General features: G+C 41.9%; 1 protein-coding gene across 4 annotated transcripts in view; it reads left to right on the top strand.

The window, feature by feature from the left end:
- Positions 1 to 20,744, top strand: part of ITGB6 (integrin subunit beta 6) — an 85,180-nt gene that overhangs the window by 47,728 nt on the left and 16,708 nt on the right. For 3 of the 4 annotated variants that reach the window (XM_066612070.1, XM_066612069.1, XM_066612071.1), the window contains 7 exons: positions 3,724 to 3,928; positions 5,011 to 5,257; positions 5,811 to 5,976; positions 7,872 to 8,033; positions 8,515 to 8,610; positions 14,118 to 14,207; positions 18,861 to 18,995. In XM_066612070.1, coding sequence (XP_066468167.1) covers positions 3,724 to 3,928; positions 5,011 to 5,257; positions 5,811 to 5,976; positions 7,872 to 8,033; positions 8,515 to 8,610; positions 14,118 to 14,207; positions 18,861 to 18,995 — 1,101 coding nt within the window. The remainder of the gene's footprint in view (positions 1 to 3,723; positions 3,929 to 5,010; positions 5,258 to 5,810; positions 5,977 to 7,871; positions 8,034 to 8,514; positions 8,611 to 14,117; positions 14,208 to 18,860; positions 18,996 to 20,744) is intronic. The other variant, XM_066612072.1, reaches the window with a different exon arrangement.

Genomic DNA, 20,744 nt, shown 5'->3' with positions numbered 1-20,744 from the left:
CCGCCTTTCTTGGTCTTTATTCAAGACTTTATTCAAGGCGGTTTACATAGGCAGGCTTTTTATTTAAATCCCTTATTAAATAGGGATTTTTACAATTGAAAGAAGGTTCTTTCTTTCAAGAACCACTACATTCAAGATGTTTCATTCCGATCTGACTTCACATTCTGGCCTCCATCCTCCCACGCTCAGAGCAGATGGAAATAGCTCGGCTTCAGCTTGTCAGCTGCTTCAAGGTCGCACGGTGCCGGTGGCCTTGAACTGGCGACCTTGTGGATGTTATCTTCAGGCAGATGGAGGCTCTATCCTCTAGACCAGACCTCCTGACCAGATGCTGAATATGGCTGCAGGTGCTCCTCTCGCTGCCCCAGGTTTGGGGCCCCAGTTTAGCCAAACTGGTCAAATTGCCCTAAGGCTGGCCCTGATACCAGGTGTCTACCCTTCCTCACAGTATATTCTCAACCGTTGGCACCTGGCAATGATATCATTGTCAGGCACTGTGGGAGCCAGCCTCTGAGCGCAGCCCTGAGCATGCCTTGCCAAGCCTCCAGGGGCTGCTGGGGATCACAGGGGGAAACAGTACTGCTGTCAAAATGCTAAGGACGCATTCACACATTCATTTTCTCCTTGAATGCAAGGAGCCACAGAACATCAGGCTTAACTATGCTTGTAATGGCCTGAAATCAGGCAATGCATGGATACACCGGGGCAGCATTCTACAATTAGAGCATTGCTTTTTTTTTCCAGCCACCATGATCATGGGAACATTTCCAGTTGCATCTATGTACAGCTCATATCAGCTAAGTATGAGGAATACATTTTTAAAATTGGAAAGTGGTTTTGGACAGACAGACAGACAGACAGACAGACAGAGTCAGTCCTACTTTCCCAGAACTCAAATCAAGACAAGTTCACAGGTAGCATGAGGGACCATTGCAGCATCCCTCATAGAGATTCCCATATCTATAACATTTCATTTCTGTGCCATGCAAGTTCTCATGCGACTGTTTCCTACTGCAGGCATTGATATTAATTCCTGTTTGATTAATTTTAGTTCAGCTTTGTGATAATATGTGCATATTAAAACACTGAGCAAATTGACAACACTAGACTGTCAAGACTTGGCCAAACAATCAAGTCCTTCATCATATGCTGTCCTTCAGTGTAATCTAAAATCTTTTGCACAGGACAAAAGTTAATGGAATCAGTCTTCAAAGAGTGTTTTGAATCACCATCGTTCTTGAGACTGCCACATAGGGAGCTTCTAACATGCCCTTTAGTAGCAACACATTTTTCTCTCTGTTTCTGGGTTTAATGGTTATCCTGAAGAAGAGTCTTGTGAACACTTTGTGACTTTTTGATACTCCCAATAAAGGCATTATTATATCAAATATATTTGATTAATGACACTTTATTATACCAATAAAGGTACAGCTGCTGTTTATATTTTTCTAAGGGATGAACACACTGCTTGCATTTTTTGTTTTTTTACAAGTGCCCTCACAGTCTGTTGGGAAAAGTACTGACTCAGAGCATCCCTATAATATGGACTAACATTTTAAGGCGTCTTTCCTTAAAAACCAGCAGATTAAGAGTATTTTGCAAAAGGTAATCATACATTTCTGTCTCTAAATTTTTTGTAGTGGTAGGTGACTTTTACATACAGGAATCCTGATTCTATTGTGGGAGCTTGACGGTCAACTCAAAAAGAAGCAAAAGAAAATCCCATTTGAATACCTCTGTGCAAAATTTGGTTTCTGGAGGAACAGCAATCCTGTTTTAAATAAATTCTTATGTGTTGTAAAGTCTATGTTTATACCAGTGGTTCCCAAACTGTGAGCAGTGGCTCTCCAGGGAGCTGCAGAAACCAGCCAGGGGAGCCGCAGAATATTGCAAAAAACTCAGCACCCCATACAGTGTATAGGATTTTAGCCCTAATGGGTAACTGCAGTCAATGGCCTGTAGGTCAAGGGAGCTGCCAGTCAAAAACGTTTGGGAACCACTGGTTTATATATTATTTTGAGGGTGGATTCTCAGTGAAGTTATTCCAAGAATATTTCTAATTCAAAGGCCAAGCTTCTCTTTTGGGGAGTTAAACAGCCAAGTGACACAGCTGCCAAGAACCATGTGGAATTTCAGGCTAATTTAATCTTGAGAAAAGCAGAGACTTAGCCTTGTCAGAGCATTAAAATGACTGGTGGCCTAATTTTATCCATGGGCTTTCAACAGTGGAACAGAGTTCTACTGTTGTAAAAGGTCATATGGCAGCACACACAGTGCGCCACTAATGGGTATTTTGGAGTGGTAGGTGTGGAGTGGTAGGTCACCACAAAGCAGGTAAGCCAGTTTGGGGGGAGGGGGGATTGGGCAGCATTCCAAGGGAGAAAACTGGGGTGGGGAAGGGATGGTTCTGGCAGCAACAGCCCATGCAGGATCTTATCCCCTCTTCTGAAAAACCTTCCACCCCTTTTCCCTCCTCAGACATGCCACACATGTCAGACATGCCAGACATAATAGGTGGCATATGGCCTGTTTGCCTTCGGGTGCAGAGTGTGCCTTTTTGGTGCAGCTGCATCAGTGCTGGTGGTGGGAGATAAGGTTGGGCTGTGAGTTGTACAGGCTTCTTACTCCAGACTAACTAAAACAAGAAATGTTACAGTGGGACAAAAATGGCCAACTCATAGTCAAAAGGACAGTTAAAGTTGGAAACCAGAACCACCTCCATCTCCAATTATCCTGTCACTGGTTGCTTCTGACATCAGATATTCCTCCAAAAGAGTACTTTTAAGAATTAGTCTGGTGCAGTATTTTTTGCTCATATGGAAATGGTCTCGTCAGACCGTTTTTTCTCACAGCATTTCCAGGAAAAAAAAATACAGCTGTAATTGGGCTACTACTAAGCCTGAGCTTCCTGGAGCCCGCTGGAGCAGAGGTACCAAAGTGGCTACCACTATATCCAGCAGCTGCAAAGAAGCAGCTGTAGCTCTCCTTGGGGGAAGGGGACTTTCATCACCTTCCCCCCAGGGAAAGCCCCAAGCCGTGTAATGGAGCTTCTCAAGTTTGCACCAGCTATTTTGGCAGAGCAGACTTGAGAGACTTCGTGTTGGGCCTTTCAGCCCGACATACAGTTCAGGGTACAGCGGAGCAGAGCTCTGCCATTCCCACCCTCTTTCTGCCTCTGGTTCCTCCCCCCCACTTCGCCCTCTCTCCACCCCCCAGAGGCCACACTGCCACCTGGCAGTTGCACTTATCCCTGTCGGCATCACATTCTCTTCCTGCTAGTATAGGGTCTGGTGCCTGACTGGCATGAGTCCAGCACCAACACTCCCTACTCACCAGGTGCCATAAATATGCTTTCTAGCACTAGGGCTCAGTGCCTGCGCTGGGCCAGTTTAGGATTGGACACTAAGGCTGCAATCCTAAATACACTTTCCTGAGAGTAAACCCCACTGAACAAAATAGGACTTACTTCTGAGTAGACCTGGTTAGGATTGTGCCCTAAGCCCATAATTCCTGTTCATAGAGCCTTCCTGATAATGCACTCAGATGATCAATTCTGACATACTATTTTTCTGAGTACCATTTCAAAGGCACTTCCAAGGAATAAAATACTACATCAGAACATCCTCATGTTTCTGAACAAAAACTGTACAATGCAGCTTCATATGTTCAACTTACATTGTACCGTGCAAGAGTTACATCCAGTTCTTTCACTCTTTGCTTCAGAATTTTACTGACCCATCTGAAATTCATCTAAGGTGTGACACTCCTGAAGAGCTAACATCGAAAGGATGCCAGTCAAATTTCATTGAATTTCCCGTTTCTAAAGTAATGATCCACACAAACAAGCCCCTTAGTGAAGGACCTCAGGAAAACAGCTTAGACGTTACGCAGATTTCTCCTCAAAAGCTAACTCTTCTGCTGCGGCCAGGTAAGTTATGCAGTTCCTAAATGTAAACTTTCCTTTCGTAGCATAGAGCCCAGTCCTTTTGGGCTGCTGCACCACAGGAACTTGCGTTCTGGCAGGACAGCATGGTTTATGGCTCTTGCAAATGGTGATACACCATAGAGCATAGCCCACCAAGGAGCCCTGGCACCAGAAGGAAAGCACAGGGGGTGGGTGGGAGGTGGGAATCAGCAGCATGGAGTGGGAAGGAGGGCGGATCGAGGCCGGGAAGGGCAGCAGCACTGCTGATATTCATTCATATTTTTTTTTCCTAGACAACCACACCTTATATCTATGCAGGTGAAGATTTAGTTCTTCCTTTGTTCTGCTCCCACTGCAACATTTGTTTGTCACACACAACATGGAAACTCCATATTGTTTGTGCAGTGAGCATTGCAGATTATAATGTAATCAGGTGTATGCGTTACCAGAACACATTTGATAAATAAATTCCATAACTATCAATAAGAACAGCAATTGGCACATGGGTTCACTGGAATGATATCTAACCTTCACATGTAACCAACAGTCTCATGTCAGTAGCAGCCCCCCCCCCCCCCAAATCAATGAGACATAATCAACATGCTTCTCTAGTTAAGCGTCAGACTTCTCAAAGACATTGTCTATCAATGTTTTTCCTGTGTGACTCTCAGGATGCTTTGCTGGCATGGTTAGAAGGCAGCTTCATATGTTCTGTTCACAATCTGGTTCCCTAGGTCTGTGTGCAGAACACAATGTCTCCAGGTCAGGTATGCAGTGTCGCTGGACACTTGGCATTTAGTCCCCAGGAGCTGTACATGCATGAAACCTCTTTTCTGCTACTTGTCTACTGAATAGATCCCATTTTACACATGCCGGGGAAAACCTCATACGTGAAGTAGGCCTGAGACTCAGCTCCCGAAAGGCCTGTCCTGCCAAGTTCAATCTACTTTGTTACAATTTTGTTATCAAAAATAATACTGTGTAGCATCAAAAACAAACAGATCCAATCAATACTGTATTTCCCTTTTCACTCTCTAACCATAGCTGTGTTAATTTGTTTTGTATTTCCCCTGTGGCTCAACAAGGAAATGAAGCAATGATACAGATCAGTGTTCGTCAGACAGAGGATTATCCAGTTGACCTCTATTACCTCATGGATCTTTCGGCTTCCATGAATGATGATCTGAAAACCATAAAGGGACTTGGCTCTACCCTGTCCAAAGAAATGTCGAAGCTTACAAGTAACTTTCAGCTGGGTTTTGGGTCTTTTGTCGAAAAACCAGTTTCACCATTCATCAACACGGTGCCTGAAGACATACAGAATCCTTGCAGGTTGGCAGCAAAAATCAATGACTGCTGGGGCCAAAATCCCTCCTCCATCTCTCTTGAAGCATTTCCAATGAATCTGAGTGCAATTTTTGGCTTTAAACATAAGTTTGATTGATTTACTTCATGGCTTTAATGATTTAAAGTTTTGCCCTTTTCTACTTGCTCTTTTGCATCTTTTCTTATATGTCTCTGATAAAGTCTAAGGTTTGGAACATTTTGCAGTGTTGTTTTATCTAAAGGGGGAGGGAATCATCCAAGTGTTAGTCATTTGTTGTGCCTTGTAAACCATTTACTTTAGCAAATGGTAAAGCTAGGAGAAGCATCGCAGTCTGATGGATAATTGGTATGCCTGGGAAGGGCAGGTTTGAATCCCTCTTCATATACTAAGTCTCAGATAGACTTGGGAAGTCTTGGTTACCCTCTGTCTGGCATGGTAAAAATGCAGTACAGAGCACCGGAAGCAGTGATGTGACCCCTCCATATATATGTCGAAGGTCCTTCATCTGATCTGCAGCATTGTCCTATGATATATATGTGTACGACATTTATTTTACAGAAATGTACCATATGATTGCTCACCAACATTTGGATACAAGCATGTTCTGCCATTGACAAATGACTCTGAAAAGTTCAACGAAATTGTGAAAAAACAGAGAATTAGTGCAAATATAGACACTCCAGAGGGAGGTTTTGACGCAATTATGCAGGCAGCTGTTTGTAAGGTAAGGAAATAAATGGACTTAATATTCATTTTTGTGGACCAATCAAAACTATCAAGTTAATTTTGCTGCTACTTTCACCTTGGTTAAGAAGTCCTCACAAATTTCAAATTCATCTGAAATAATCAGAATTTAATTCTATTCTTTGCTTCCATTTTATGCATTCTGATGAGTCCAAATCTGATGAAGCCATTCACATCAGAATTCACATCAGAATCAGAAACAGGCCTTAATCATCAAGTTTCAGAAAAAACAGAAAAGAACGTCTTACTTTACACTCTGTTCTAATTCTAATGTTACTTTGGAATAAGGCATTATTAGTGTGCCTAGAGAATATTTAAATGTTTCAATTATATGTTTCCAAACAGCATAATTAAATCAATTTAGGACAGGAAACCAGGCTTCTGTCTGTCTCCAGGAGGAAACAGGCTCACAGACTCATCCATTCTGACCACTTCAGAAACAAATTGAATCCCTTCTCAAAAGCAGCCTGTGGATCTGAGACCCATCTCTCTTTGTATAACTACCCAGTAATCTGAAAAATCTGATCTCATAAATACTTGTAACTAAAATTCACATTTCCCGTGATATTAATCATCCAGTAAGCATCCATAGATTTTAATATCTTTATTTTATTTTGTAATCATATTGACATTTGAATTCTTATATTTCTCCAAGAGTAAGTTCAAGGTTTAAAATAAAATAATAAATGTGTTAGTTACAATAAACAATCAAACTTTAAAAACTCAGTTGTAGCAGTAATAATGCAAAACATTTTAAAGGCAGTAACTAAAAAAAAATACATTTTAAAAGTGCATGCTTAAAACTGGGCAATGAAGAGGTCAGCCAGATCACCTCCTTTGGGAGGTATTCCATAAAGTGGGCAACATAGCCAGAAAGGGGATCTTCCTTGTTCCCACTCCCTAGGCTTCTTCAGTTGGTTAGCCACAATGAGAACACTAGGAGAAGCTGAAAGTTCTTGAACAGGAATATAAAGAAGGAGCAGATTCCTGAGATATAACCAGAGTAACATCATGGGTTTTCCAGATCAGGCACTGTGCAATGGTTTACACTCACCGGAGGACCCTCCTAATTAGGCTGTCCCCTGAACCCAGTGATATCATGGCAGTGTCCAATGCACTATCAGAGGAAAATAGAGCACTTGGGGAGCCCACTGCCCCAGAAACCTGGCAGCAGCAGTGGTTATAGCCAATATTGATACACTAATATTGGCACAATATTGGTGAACATATGGATTAAAGATTGATTAATTAATTAGGCATATTAAAGTCTCTGACTTGAAAAGAGATACAGTACTTTCAATAGGCAATTAGGTAGTTTATGAATTCTAGTCAATAATATATAATTCCAGCCGGAAGGCTTAACAGTGATAGTCTCTCAAGAGGGACAAAGAACTCTTAATGGTCTTTCATCTTATCCATGAAAAACCATCTCACATTTGGCAATCACAAATAATGATGGCAAAGGGAGAAAACATTATTAAAGAACTAACACAAGGATGGATATTGATTTAAAATTCACTTTCCTTGTTTCATCTGCTAGTTATTATCCTTTAGACTCAAATTTGGGAGTGCAGAACATTATAGACAAATTACAGTTCTACACATTCATTTATTTAACAATATTTGTAGTATATCACTTTTCAACCAAGGCAGTTTTCAGAGTGGTTCAGAATAATAAAACCTGATTTATAGGTGTATTTTGCCCTCACAGTTGCAGACCCAGGTGCAGTCAATGGTATCAAAGAATGGTATCATCTGGCTCTTGCCTCTGTTTCTCTGAAAGGAAATACTGTAGAAGTATTTTGTGCGTAGGTTTATGCCACGACCTCTGTCATTATCTGAATGCAAACCATATTTGTTCACATCTTATTCTAGGAAAAAATTGGGTGGAGGAATGGTTCATTGCATCTGCTGGTGTTTGTGAGTGATGCCGATTCCCATTTTGGGATGGATAGTAAACTAGCAGGCATTGTTATTCCAAATGATGGAGAATGCCACTTGGATCACAATAATGAATACTCCATGTCAACCATGTTGGTAACGTACTTCATGTTTTTACACATGTCCCTCATCATAATGTTTTTAACTGTTCTTGAAATGAATTGGGGAAAGTCAACACAGATTGCTTCCAAAAGACAGCCTCATAGAGAACTTACTGCTAAAGTAAGAAACTTTAGCAGCTATTGAGAGAGAGAAGTGATGGGAACTGCAAATATATCACTTGATTAATATGTGCTAAACTGGTGTTAAAGGGCAGTAAGAAAGTGTGTAGCTCCTCAGTGGGAAAAAAAATATAAGGGATGTTCTTAGTTCAGTCTAATGGTGAGCATGCAAAAGGGTCTCAATGTCTAAGTTTTTCTCTAAGGTAAACCAGTAGACAATATGCAATATTTCTGATTCACTATTTCAAGTTTAACAGGCCCATTGTTATTATTATTATTATTATTATTATTATTATTATTATTATTATTATTATTATTATTATTATTATTATTATTATTATTATTTTTGTCTTCAGGAATATCCAACATTGGGACAGCTTATAGATAAAATTGTGCAAAACAATGTGTTACTCATTTTTGCAGTAACAGAGGAAGAAATCCCTTTGTATGAGGTGAGAGACATACATATTACTTTATTAATCTTCCTCTTTTGACTATTTATTAAAGACTACATTTGTATAGCACTTTCGGAATGTGCAAACACTTCAAATACTGTACATTATCTAGATCAGTGGTTCTCAAACTTTTTAGCACCGGGACCCATTTTTAGAATGACAATCTGTCGGGACCCACCAGAAGTGATGTCATTAACCTGGAAGTGCCTAATGTCATTAACCTGGAAGTGATGTCATCGGTTTAGGTTTCAAACCTAAGATGTGATCAGCCAAATGTCCCATTACACAGCAGACTTGTGTTGATTTTGCATAGCTTGGAATTCAAACATTCCAGCTTGAAAGTCAAAGCAGAACACAGACCTGGATCTTTCTCCAACCACACAGCCCTCCCCCCATCTTTCCAGCATCCCATATTCCCACCTATTCAGGGCAAAGTACCATGCCTCTCTCCCATCGGGAGCCTACCCTGCCCAGCAGCTCTGTATCCTGTATTTTCCAGCTTTGTATTGTTAATGGTTGCACTATATCAACCAACCATTGACAATACAGAGTTGAAAATACAGGGTACAGAGCTGCCTGAAAATACAGGGTACAGAGCTATATATATATAGCGCGTATATATTGCAGAAGTGCCTTCTGCTGTCGTTGAGGTTCTGTGTGTTAGCCCAATCCTGTGCAGGATCCTGTAAGTCTCTAAGCTACACTAATTGAAAGATGAGAGCAAATAATGAGATTTTAATATGAAAAGCAGCCTGTAAAAATTCCAACATTTTCCAATTTAAAGACCATCTCGTTAAAGTAGGGCAGATTCAGCACGCATAGACGCTCCGTGTAATTCAGCATTGAAAATATGGAACCAAGAGTTATTCAGCAGAACAACTGCATGCTCCACAAAACACAAAAAGTAGTGGCAGTGTTTTATAACAGGAAGGGAACAAAAGTGCTACAGAAGGTATAACAATAGAATGGGGGTTCTGTACATTTAAAAAATGGTATAATGTTCCTGAAGAATAAAGGAAGTCACCTGAGAACTCTGATACTAGGATAAAACTGACCGAGAGATACTGAAACATGATGCTGTTTTATATCAGTGGTAGCCTGATCAGACAGTGTAGTATGTAGAATTCTAAAGGAAAATGTGATTTTTTGTCGTCACCAAGGGGTGAGTTTCAGGATGAAATAATACTACAATGACCAAACAGAAGCCAAAAACTCCTTATCTAAGAATGTTTTCATCAAATATTTTTTTCTTTTCAGTTCTGAACACGCTGTGTTCTTCTGGATAGCGAGTTCAGTGTATGCTGCAAGTGCTTTCTAAACAAAATGGTCTTTAGACCACTTATCTCCCATAGTAATGTTGTATATGGCTTGGTAGATTCTCCTCAGCATTCAGTAATGCGCCTCCAATATATTACAAAACAATTAGGGCTTCTGTGGCAATTTGATATACAGCATATTCAGCATAGATGAATGTGGAGGTACCATAGATTTCTGTAGTGGCCATCATAATGCTTGCTCTTTTCAAATCACTTTTCTAATCGTTCTTACTTCCAGGTTTTTCCCTTACCTCCCCATAAGCCTCCCACTCACCAATTGGACCTCCTAAGATCTGTAGCAGCTCTAGTAAGTTATAAGAGAGAAAGAGGGCATGATGGCTGCTGTCAGAGGTGATAGCATCCAGCACAAGTCACCCGTGCCAGGTGCCACCCCCTTCTACCTCCATCACACCCTCAGTCCCCCCCACTTGCACTCTGTTCCACACTCCTCTCCCCCGTTCCACCCTCCCCACCAACCCACCTTCATCAGCAGGCGCACTCCATTTCCCATTGCCATGTGCAGGGCAGCTCCAGCCTCTCTGGCAGTGTTCCAGAAGTGAATGGAAGCAAACTTCTCTGCAAGCTTTTGGGAAGGCCATTTATGACAGCCATAAAATGCGCCCTACCACAGGAACACTAGTTCTAGCAGTGAGGAAGGGGGATAGGATTGGGCTGTAAGACATTTTTGAAAGAAGCAGCCATATCTCGTTTTGTTACCTCTATGATCCAACTATAAATTGGATATGTTATTAGACCAAATCTACCTTGAGCTAGTTTAAACCCATCCCTGTTCAGAAGCAACAAAATCCTAAAGTTCTTGTATAACTAGGATATAGTCCCTTGTTAATAAAGGTTGCACTGAGAAGCTAGTGCCAAGCGAACTAATGAAGCTGTTATACAGTACATGAGGTAGATGTGGTACATTTTCAGGAAGGTGGTGCCTATGAAAAGAGAGACCTTCAGATCTGAGTCATTTTGAGAAGATGAGTCATGTAACACTGCGACAGTAAGAAACCAAACTCTGCTACTCTTGTACAATTAGGGATGAAGATTACTTGTTAATAAAGAACTCTTTGTTTTGTAAGACACAATAGCTGATGAAGCTAGACCATAGATGTCACTCCTTATGTGGAGATATACAATGGAAGCTCTCAGTGTACCTATGTGAACTGATTTGAACCACCAGGTATGAATGGAAACAGGAATGTTTGCCTCAGAAAGCTCAATTTCCAGCAAGTGTCAATCAATTAGTATTGGCTCAGTGGCAGGATTTCCTGAGATAAAAAGGGGCGTCTTATAGAGAGAAGTGGAACAAGCCACAAGTCCTTTTCATACAAATCTCATATAGACACTAGCACAGCTGAAACAGACTAGAGCACAGATACAATCACTGTAATAAAATCCAGTTGTCTGAAAGTGTACTATAGAAATTGTTTTATATTATTGAAACTGTAATAGCAGATTTTGTTTCCTATTGGATGATTGAGAGTAGAATAATTGTTAATAGTTTGTGATGTCTTGCTTCCAATTTCTAAAAAGGAAACACTTGTCAGATTCTCATATACACAGCAGCCTTGTTCAATTAAATTCTGGGCATTTAAAAGCCAGCTATGTTCTTTAGTGTTCTTCAGATGAAGATAGGACCTATTTAAAAGAGATACTACAGGTTGAGTCTCATTATTCACAAGGGTTCAGTTCCCAGAACTCACAAAGATGGCAAAAATCGAATTAAAGCAAACCCATTTTAAAAACTATGTCCCTTTGCTAGGTAATTTAAAAACAGTCTTGCTGATCTTTGTGATGCATCAAGCAATCAGTCTCTCTCCAGATGCCCAGAACACTTGGAGCTGCAGCAGCGTGGGGGAGGGGAGGTGATAATCACTGCCATTTAGCATTCTTTCACAAGCTGAGTGGCAAGGGAGGGGTCACTTGTATCTGAGTGATTGATGGATTGTCAGCTGTCTCCCCTCTCTCGAATTAAAGAGGCTATTGTTAAACAACTTTTTTTTCCTTTAATTGAAAGGGCCCATCTCATTGTGTTGAGATAAAACCACAGGTGAAAAATCCGTGAATAATTAGGTTATACCTCTAATTAGAAATTACAGTCTCTCTGAGTTGCTGTGTTTTGCTCAGGGAAGTGCTTGCCTTCCCATTATTTCTGTTGTGAGCAACATAACTTAAGGTATGGGCTTCTTTCTTTCCTCTCTATGTAGGTTAATAATTTCAGTTGCCTCTCAGGGGTTTGCATGTGCCAGTGCTGCTGATCCCACCACCTCCTCTCCCATCTCCTCCCTGTTCTGCCCCCTACCGTGTTCAGCCCTCTCCCTGCCCATATGTTGGATTTACTTGCTCCATGGGTCTCTGTTGCTCTGCTGGCTCTGGCCTTCCCACCAGTTTGCCTGGGCCATGTGCTGCCCAAAGCACTTTACAATGCTTTTGCAGCATCACGTGCTGGTGGAATGTGCATTCTGCCGACAGGCCCTCCATAGTATTGGCCATTAATGTAGATATTAAGGCTTCTCATATATGTTAAACCAGTGTTTCTCAAACTGTGGGTTGGGACCCACTAGGTGGGTCACAAACCAATTTCAGGTGGATCGCCATTCATGTAAAAATTTTATTTTTAATATATTAGACTTGATGCTACCATGGCATGTGACTGCATTGGGGAAATGTTACAGACCTGTACTTATAACAAGCCACTATGTATATTCTTTTAACAATGACAGTAAATGGGTCTTACTCCTGGGTAAGTGTGGGTAGGATTGCAGCCTAGGATTGTTAAAAATTTTCCTGCTTGATGATGTCACTTCTGGTCATGAATCATTTCCAGTGGGTCCCGACAGATTCTCATCCTAAAAAGTGGGTCCCGGTGTAAAACGTGTGAGGACCACTGTGTTAAACCATATGCAGGTACAAATGTACAATACTGGGTACAATCATTGTCAGTCTGTGTACAGTGTACACAGATCTGTAAGAATGAACCCAGGTACTGTCATTCACATGCACTTGGGTACAGACATCAGCACTTATGTGAAATGGTCAGTGTCAGGAGCTATAGAAGGCCTTTACAGGCAATAAAGTAAGAACTCACTGCCCTGCCCTGTGATTCACTCTGAATGTCTGCAACATTCCACATGTACAGAGACATTTCTGAACATGAAGAGGTGATCTTGCCTAACAGCCTGTGACATACAACCCACTATGAACTTCTATACTTTTCCTTTGAAATCCATTATAGAATTATTTGCTGTTTTGGTAATGTTGCAATGCCTGTAATGGAGACCATTCATTTCCAACCAAACTAATGACACACTTTTACTGAAGAATAGGAATTAACTTGACACTGCTCTCCAATACAATTGTTTTGAGTCATGTTTTACAGATAGGGAAACTTACTTCTGTGTAATTGGAACTACTCAGAAGAGAATACAAACGTGTGTAAAACAGGATGGAGAGTTGATGTAATAAAACAGAGAGGATGCTACAGACTTTAATTAAAATTAAAATTACTGTGCACTAATTTTTTTTTTAATTGCAGGTACTGTTTAAGTGCTAGCATTCTTGACCTTTAACATTTAATGATCTATTGACATCTCTTCCTGACTTTTAATCACTTTCTGTTGACCTTTCAGCTGTTCTTGATCTTAAAGGTTAAAGATCCTTGGGGCCTAATCCTATCCAACTGTCCAGTACCAATTTAGCTGCAATGCGGTCTTGAGGTAAAGGAACAAATATTCCCTTACTTTGAAGAGGCCTCTGTGACTGCCCCACCACAGGATGCAGCTCACGCCTTGTTAGCATAGCTGCCTTGGTACTGGAAAGTTGGATAGGACTGGGTTCCAAATCCTTCCTAAATAGTCACCAGCCCTGCAAAAGTAAGTCATGATTAAGCCTGCAGTTCTACACACATATAATAGGGAGTATGAACATACACAGGACTGAACTCCACATTCCATTGAAACCAGTAGCCCAGTAGTTATTTGGAACTAATTTATTCCACTAGTTTCAATGAGATTTAGTAACAACTAACTTTAGCTGGATTGAGACTAGGCATATTTTTGAAAATTTCACACAAAATTCTTTTTGCTGGAATTCAAGGGATATGTTTATTTTTCATCAAATGTCTAGTTGATGTCATGAACTACCTGGCTGTAATTTTTTTGGGGTTGTGATTGCATTTTGCAGAAATATGCTGAATTTATTCCTGGAGCTTCTGTTGGACGACTTCAGGAAGATTCTGGAAATGTCCTCCAGTTGATCATTGATGCATATAAGGTATTTTAATCATCATCATAATGTTGTTGTTTTTTTAATATCGTTATGAGCTGCACGATTTGGTGTAAACACACAGATTGGTCAGGCTCTTGTATTGAGTCTGACAGTTTTGTTGTGCACAAATGTGAAGTAAAGAATCCATTAGGAGAATAGTTCCAGTCTGGAAAAAGAAGTAATATGCTAAGCACTGTCACTGATAGTTTTCCCTGCTTCAGCAGTGTGGTGATGATGCCTCAGGAGTCTGTTTTAATGTTTTTAATAGAGGATTAAGGCAAGATCTCAGCGTGTGTGTATATTGTCAGAAAAAGATTGGCAGACAAGTGCAGACATAAAACCGGTGCTGTCTTGCTAGTATCTTTGCTAATCAACAGTTTAGTGTACACACTCTTTGGAGTCAGTGCCCAGGTAGGCAGGACAACTTCATAGCTTTGGTAGAAAAATTGGATAGGGATCTGTTCAGTATCTCCTATTTCAAGGGAAGGGTTACAGGAACAGCAAGTTAGTAACTTGCCCCACCTCTAGTAAAGCTAACAGCTAAATTCCTTTCCCCAAATCTCCATCCACATTGGTGCAATGAAATGACAGTAATACGAAACTACTGTATAATATTAGATAACCTGAGCTGAGACCTAGTGTAGTGCCACACAGTAACTAACAGTGTAGTCCTGTCATGTCTACTCAAAGGTAAGTCCCATTAAGTTCAGAAGGACTTACTTCCAGGTAAGCGTGGATAGGATTTCAGTCGAAGGAATAAGTTTCCCTGATTCACGTCTTGGCTCTGCCATGAATTATCTAGCTGGTCTTAGGTGAATGGCTCCTTCTCAGCCCTGCTGCAGTATAATAACACCAACTTCCCTTACCTGTATTGTAAGAACTACTTCAAAGTAAAAATGTTGTTTGCACACTGAGAAAGTGCAGCTAAATATTATCATTGGCATCAGAGGAAAGCTGCTGCCCTGTCTGGATTAACGAATTGTTTGTCCATTGCCACTGTGACAATTTTTTTTCTTCAGAATTCTATGATTCCACAGCTCAGTATTTACATACCTACAAGAAAAAAACATTTCTCTCTCTCTCTCTCTCTCTCTCTCTCTATATATATATATATATATATATATATATATATATAGAGAGAGAGAGAGAGAGAGAGAGAGAGAGAGAGAGAGAGAGAGAGCTTTCTGCCACATTGAACCTGTAAGAAAGATAATTTTTAAAATTTGTGTCCCCTTTCATATTGATGCCCATTTACCCATACCCTATATCAGGGGTGCCCAAACCCAGGAGCCTTTTGTGGCCTTCGGGGGCCCCCAATATCCAATGAGCCTCTGGCCCTTCGGAGACTTGCTGGAGCCTGCGCTGGCCTGATGCAACTACTATCAGCATGAGGGACGACTGTTCAACCTCTCACATGAGCTGCAGGCTGAGGACTCCTTCCAGTGCTTGCTGTTTCACATCTGTGAAGTGGCAGAAGTAGCAAAGGAAAGGCTGGCCTTGTGCAAGGCCTTTCATAGGCCTTGAGCTATTTTGAGAGCTTTATTCATTCATAGAAGTTCCATCTCTAATATATTCACTTATGTAAATTTATGTTAATTTAATTTAATTTCCCCCCTATTTTTAACCTATTTTTCTTTTGTTTGAGGACACTTGTCACCTCCCAGAAGTTCTGTAGAGTCCCAGCAGCCTAAAAGAATTCAACAACCTCTTTCTCTCCTACAACATAAAAGCTGCAGGAATTGCCTTCTGAAGCTCTCTCCATATCAGACAGGTTTCACAGCTCACCCCAGACAAAGGGGTGTGGCACATTCCAGAAGCCTAAAGTCACTTCCAGTGCACTCTTCAGCCTATTTAGTGTCCCTCTGTGTTCAGTGGGATTTACCCTCTAGTAGACATTTTCAAGTCAGGTTACAACCTGAACGAATGACTATTCTGAATGATCAAGATACAGCAACTCTGTTGAGAGAGTTACTTACATAAGACTGTGTTACTAATACTATTGAGACAAAGGTTTATGCTGCACATTTGTCTACTTTGCGTTAACTTTTTTTCTTTTAAAAAAACACAATTTTTAAAGAAAATTTGCGGTTGTGGTTGGAAGCGGATTTGTAAATTGTGATTTGGGTTTCCTGTGATTAGCAAGAGGGCTGACACAATGCCAACAATTGTTCAAGATTGCAAGGAATGTCCACAGTAGAAGGAAGGACAGAGAGTAGCCTGTGAGCCTATGATGCACACCTGGTAATCTGGTCATGGTTAGCAGATATGACAGAGTGTTGTGTTCATAGCAGGCCAGTATATTCCCATTCACTTCACTCTGGTCAAAATTAAATCTCAGTTCAAAACTGTGTGGCTCCTCCTCAGTCATTCCACACGCCCTCTCCCAGCCGTGCATCTGCTCATGCTACACAATGCAGTAAGGTGCCCCAAGAAAAACAACTTCAGTCTTCTACCGCATTGTGCATTTTTTAAAAAGAAAAAAAAAATACGAATCAGAATTTGTCATTTGCCCTCAGAAGAATAATCATGTTGAAATTTCTTAAGCGTTTAGGGCTTTCCACTTCAAAATTTGTGGCAGAAATCCAAGGTATTATTATTCACAGATGTGTTCACTTTTAAAATTCTTCAGAGGAAGGAAGCATATGAGGGAACTCTGAGATGTCAAAATATTTGTTGTAAGATGTTCTCATATTCCCTTCCAACGTGAGTCACAGCCTTCAGCAAGCATGTCAGTACATGCCTTGAGAGGTTAAAAACTGAAGAAAAAACCCTCCCAACTAATGTTTTGTGTCTTGAAAGTGTTCATTTCAATCAGAGCCTATGTGAAATTGAAACTGGTAGAATGCAAAGTTGTTAAATGAGGGTGGGAAGGGGAGATGCACTCTTCAGCAGTTAAAGTCATTCAGCAGTGAAGTTAAAATGTAGACACCTGAAGAAGAATTCCTTTGCATATTGTTTCATTCAGGAACCTTTCGGCTATAAACACGTCCATAGGAATGTTGTAAGTCTCACTGAGCAAAATATTTCTGCAGCCTGCTAATTTATATCCAGGAAGCCAGAGGAATTTCTTTCCCTGGTTTTCATGAGAGGGTCACTAAGGTCAGATAGGAGCAACATATTTTAATTCATCCTAGCCTTTGTTCGATAGCCTCTCTCATCGCAAAGGCAGAAGAAGAAAGCACCTTTAGGGGTTTTAACTTTAGCCACCCCTAATATTAGCAGTCCAGGGGGGCGACACAAAAACTCTTTATAAAGACAGATGCAGAACATAGATTTATTAAATCCACGTGCAAGTAGAATTATCCTGATTTCAGGCGTTAAAAAAAAATAGCAAGCCACAGCTTATTTCTCACATGAAGAGTGCAAGTGACCCTCTTGAGCTTCCCTTGAAATTGCATTCCCTGATCTAAAAGCCCCTCATGCCTGATCCACAGTATTCTTACTGTGAATGGAGGGGGTGACAGGAAACACCCCATAACCTATGCTTGGTTTTTTGAATATGTACAGGCATCCCTACATGTACAGTTTAATGTGTGACTGCTCCTCGCAGAGGTTCAAACGAACATGCAAAGGACTGGGTCAGAGCCTGCCACACTGATGCCATCTCCCTCCTCCCCATACTCACACATTAAGACCATAGTGGGGGCACACTTAGGACACATTTACAGCACTCAATGTGCTACAGTAGGGAGCACAGGCACTGGCCTTCAGTGCCGAAGAATCTCCGCAAGAGCGCTGGGCAGTAACTAGCCCTGCTGGGCAGTGGTGCAACTTTTCAGGCGGGGCAAGGTAGGGGGAGGGCAAAACTGGGCAGGGGGAGGGGAGGATCAGGCTCTGCCACCATATCCTGTGTTCCCTCCTTGGCCAGGCAGCCTGACACAGGCCTCCTCATGTCTGGGCCTGCTCAAAAACAGGTGTAGATCCGAAGAGGCCCATTTTCTCCATGGCGGTGTTATCCAGGGTAAAGAAGCAAATGCTCCCTTATCCCAAGGAGACTCCCTGTACTAGCCCAGCACCCATAGGATGCAGTGGTGGCTATTCTGCTGCCACTGCCTCCCTGGGCGCTGACGAGCATAGGATTGGGCTGCCCACCCTTTCCCCTGGGTCATAGTTCCATTGAAAAGTATGCTCTCCCCAAAGCTGCTGTACCTATAGCAGCCTTCCTTCCCAGCAAAAAGTAACTGAGGGAGGGACAATTTTCATTGGGACTGCAGTGTGGGGGGAGGATTAAAAGCCCTTCTCCACACACCATGATCTTGATCTGGGCCAGGATCCACCACAACTGATGTTAAACAGACCTTTCAATTTTTTTAACATTGTCTAGTTAGACCCTAAAAAGGGTTCTTATAAGGCTGGCTGTGAGTACAGAATCAAGAGGATCAGGCATTCTTAACATAAAACTTTTCTCTTTTGTTTAGAACATCAGATGTTTCAGAACTTGGGCCTTGAATTATGGGAGGGCAGAGTTTCAGTAGCTAGTTCAAAATTTGACCTGATTACCATTCGAAAACTCAAAAATGACAGCAAGCCACTCTTCCCCAATGTTCATCTTCTGCTTCATGATAAATACAGTAGTTGGAGAGGGGAACTGCACCATCTGTCACACAACTATCAATCACTCACTCCCAATGACCTTGTGCCAACCATTCTGTCTTTAAGGCTCTCCGATCTGAAATCGAGTTGGAAGTGTTGGGAGACACGGATGGACTGAAACTTGATTTTACTGCAATCTGTAACAATCGCACTGTTTTTCCACATCAGAAGAAATGTTCTCACATTAAAGTGGGAGAAACTGTAAGCAGATGATGATTTGATTGATGTGGGTGGGGGAAAGGGGCTATACCTTTGTGGTAGAGCAAACACCAGCTATGCATACAGAAGGTCTCGTGTTCAGTTCTTGGAATCTCTAGGAAGCTGGGCCAGTGCTCAGAGGTGCGCCAGCCTGCAGAGGCTGAAACAAGCCTGTGCGCCAGCTTCCTCTGCGAGTCTTGCATTGGCCCAGCTTCCTCCAAGCACCTTGAGTCAGCCTGGCTGCGCCTACGCAAGGCTCTGAGGTAGGTGTGGGGATGGGGAGGAGGTGGGAAGAGACGTCCCTGGGTGGGGGAGGGTGGGCGGTGGGAGACCCCGAGGGCAAGTGGGCAGGGAGTGGGAAGCAGGCATGGGATCTGGCAGTTATGTCAGATCCCAACCCCCATTCCCCGGGAGAATGGAGTGGCTCCAAGCTACTCCACTGTCCTTGGACTTGCACCACCTCGAGAGGTGTCGCAAATCTGAGGAGACCCATAGGGGAAAGGGCGCCTTCCCCAGAGGTAAGGGGAAAAGTTTCCCCTTGTCTTTGGCTGAGCTGGTTTTGGCCTCTATCCTGGCTTGCCTGTTGCCTTTTGGTTTGCCTGTTCCAGCGCTCTTAGGGACATGTCTAGTTTGGCTTTTAGATGTGAGTGCACCAAAGCCATGTGTTGGGACTGAGATGCTGCCAAAGCAGGGGTGAGGAAGATGCAGAGTGCATTGAGGCAAAGGGTGAACCAAACCTTGCCTCTATTCATGTTTTTTACCCCCAAATGACTTTTTCACAATTTTTTTTTCCATGTCTCTGGGAAAACTACTTCTAAAACTGGAAGTATCCCAAAGAAAACCAGTTTTAAAACTAGTTTCAGAAGGAAAAATAACCAGGGGGAGTGTTTGGCTTCCCCTGTCTGTTCATGCTATGCTGTAAATCTCTCCCCATCCCTTTCTCATCTGTGGCGATTCAGCATGGCATCGTTGTACTTTTCTACTCAATTGACAAAACTTAGCTTTTTTTCCTTATTGCTATTTCTTATACCAAAGAACTACCCAGCATCTGAAGCCAATCTGTGTTTCTACGGCAAAGTTTTATTGTAAACTGTGCTCTTACATTTTATTTGAAAGCTGCTTTGAGTTTAAATGAAAATTGGGATAGGAATAAATTAAAAAAATAAATTTTTTAAAAAAAATAAATACATGATTCTGAAAAATAAAACAAGAGGAATCTGAATCTCTCCAGGCTGGCATTTATCTGAAGCAAGGAACCTCCGTCTGTCATAAATTAAATGTTTTGGTTCCAGGAACCCTTTTAAGCTAGCTATATGCAAAATACATCAGTCACTATACAACAGAAGTGTCCTGGTAAGTAAGTACAGGCTCCAAAAACATTGCTGACACAGAGCAATGGTTTCTAGCAAACAGTGACAACACAATCCTAAGCTTCTTCTGTGCTAGTAGAGGAGGTGCTGCAATGGTGCAGGCTCTTGCAAAAGCGCCATAAAGCTCTTTGCAACAGCATAGAAGTTAGTGGTGCTGGCAGGAAGGCCTGTGCCATTCTGCTGGTACCAGTGCAGGCCTCAACACGCACTGGAGCAGTTAAGCCTCTTGCTGGGCGGCAGAGAGGCAGGAGGATGGCAGGGAGGAGGTGTAATGGGACAGGGGATGGGCAGGCAGGGGATGGGCAGACTGGGTCCAGGGAGAGACGAGATCAGCGGTGCTTGCCACACTGTAGCCTTTCCCAGTTCCCAGGCAATATACGAT

Source organism: Tiliqua scincoides, chromosome 1 (genome assembly GCF_035046505.1).
Source record: "Tiliqua scincoides isolate rTilSci1 chromosome 1, rTilSci1.hap2, whole genome shotgun sequence".
NCBI lineage: Eukaryota > Metazoa > Chordata > Lepidosauria > Squamata > Scincidae > Tiliqua > Tiliqua scincoides.
This window is presented reverse-complemented; position numbering and strand designations above follow the sequence as displayed.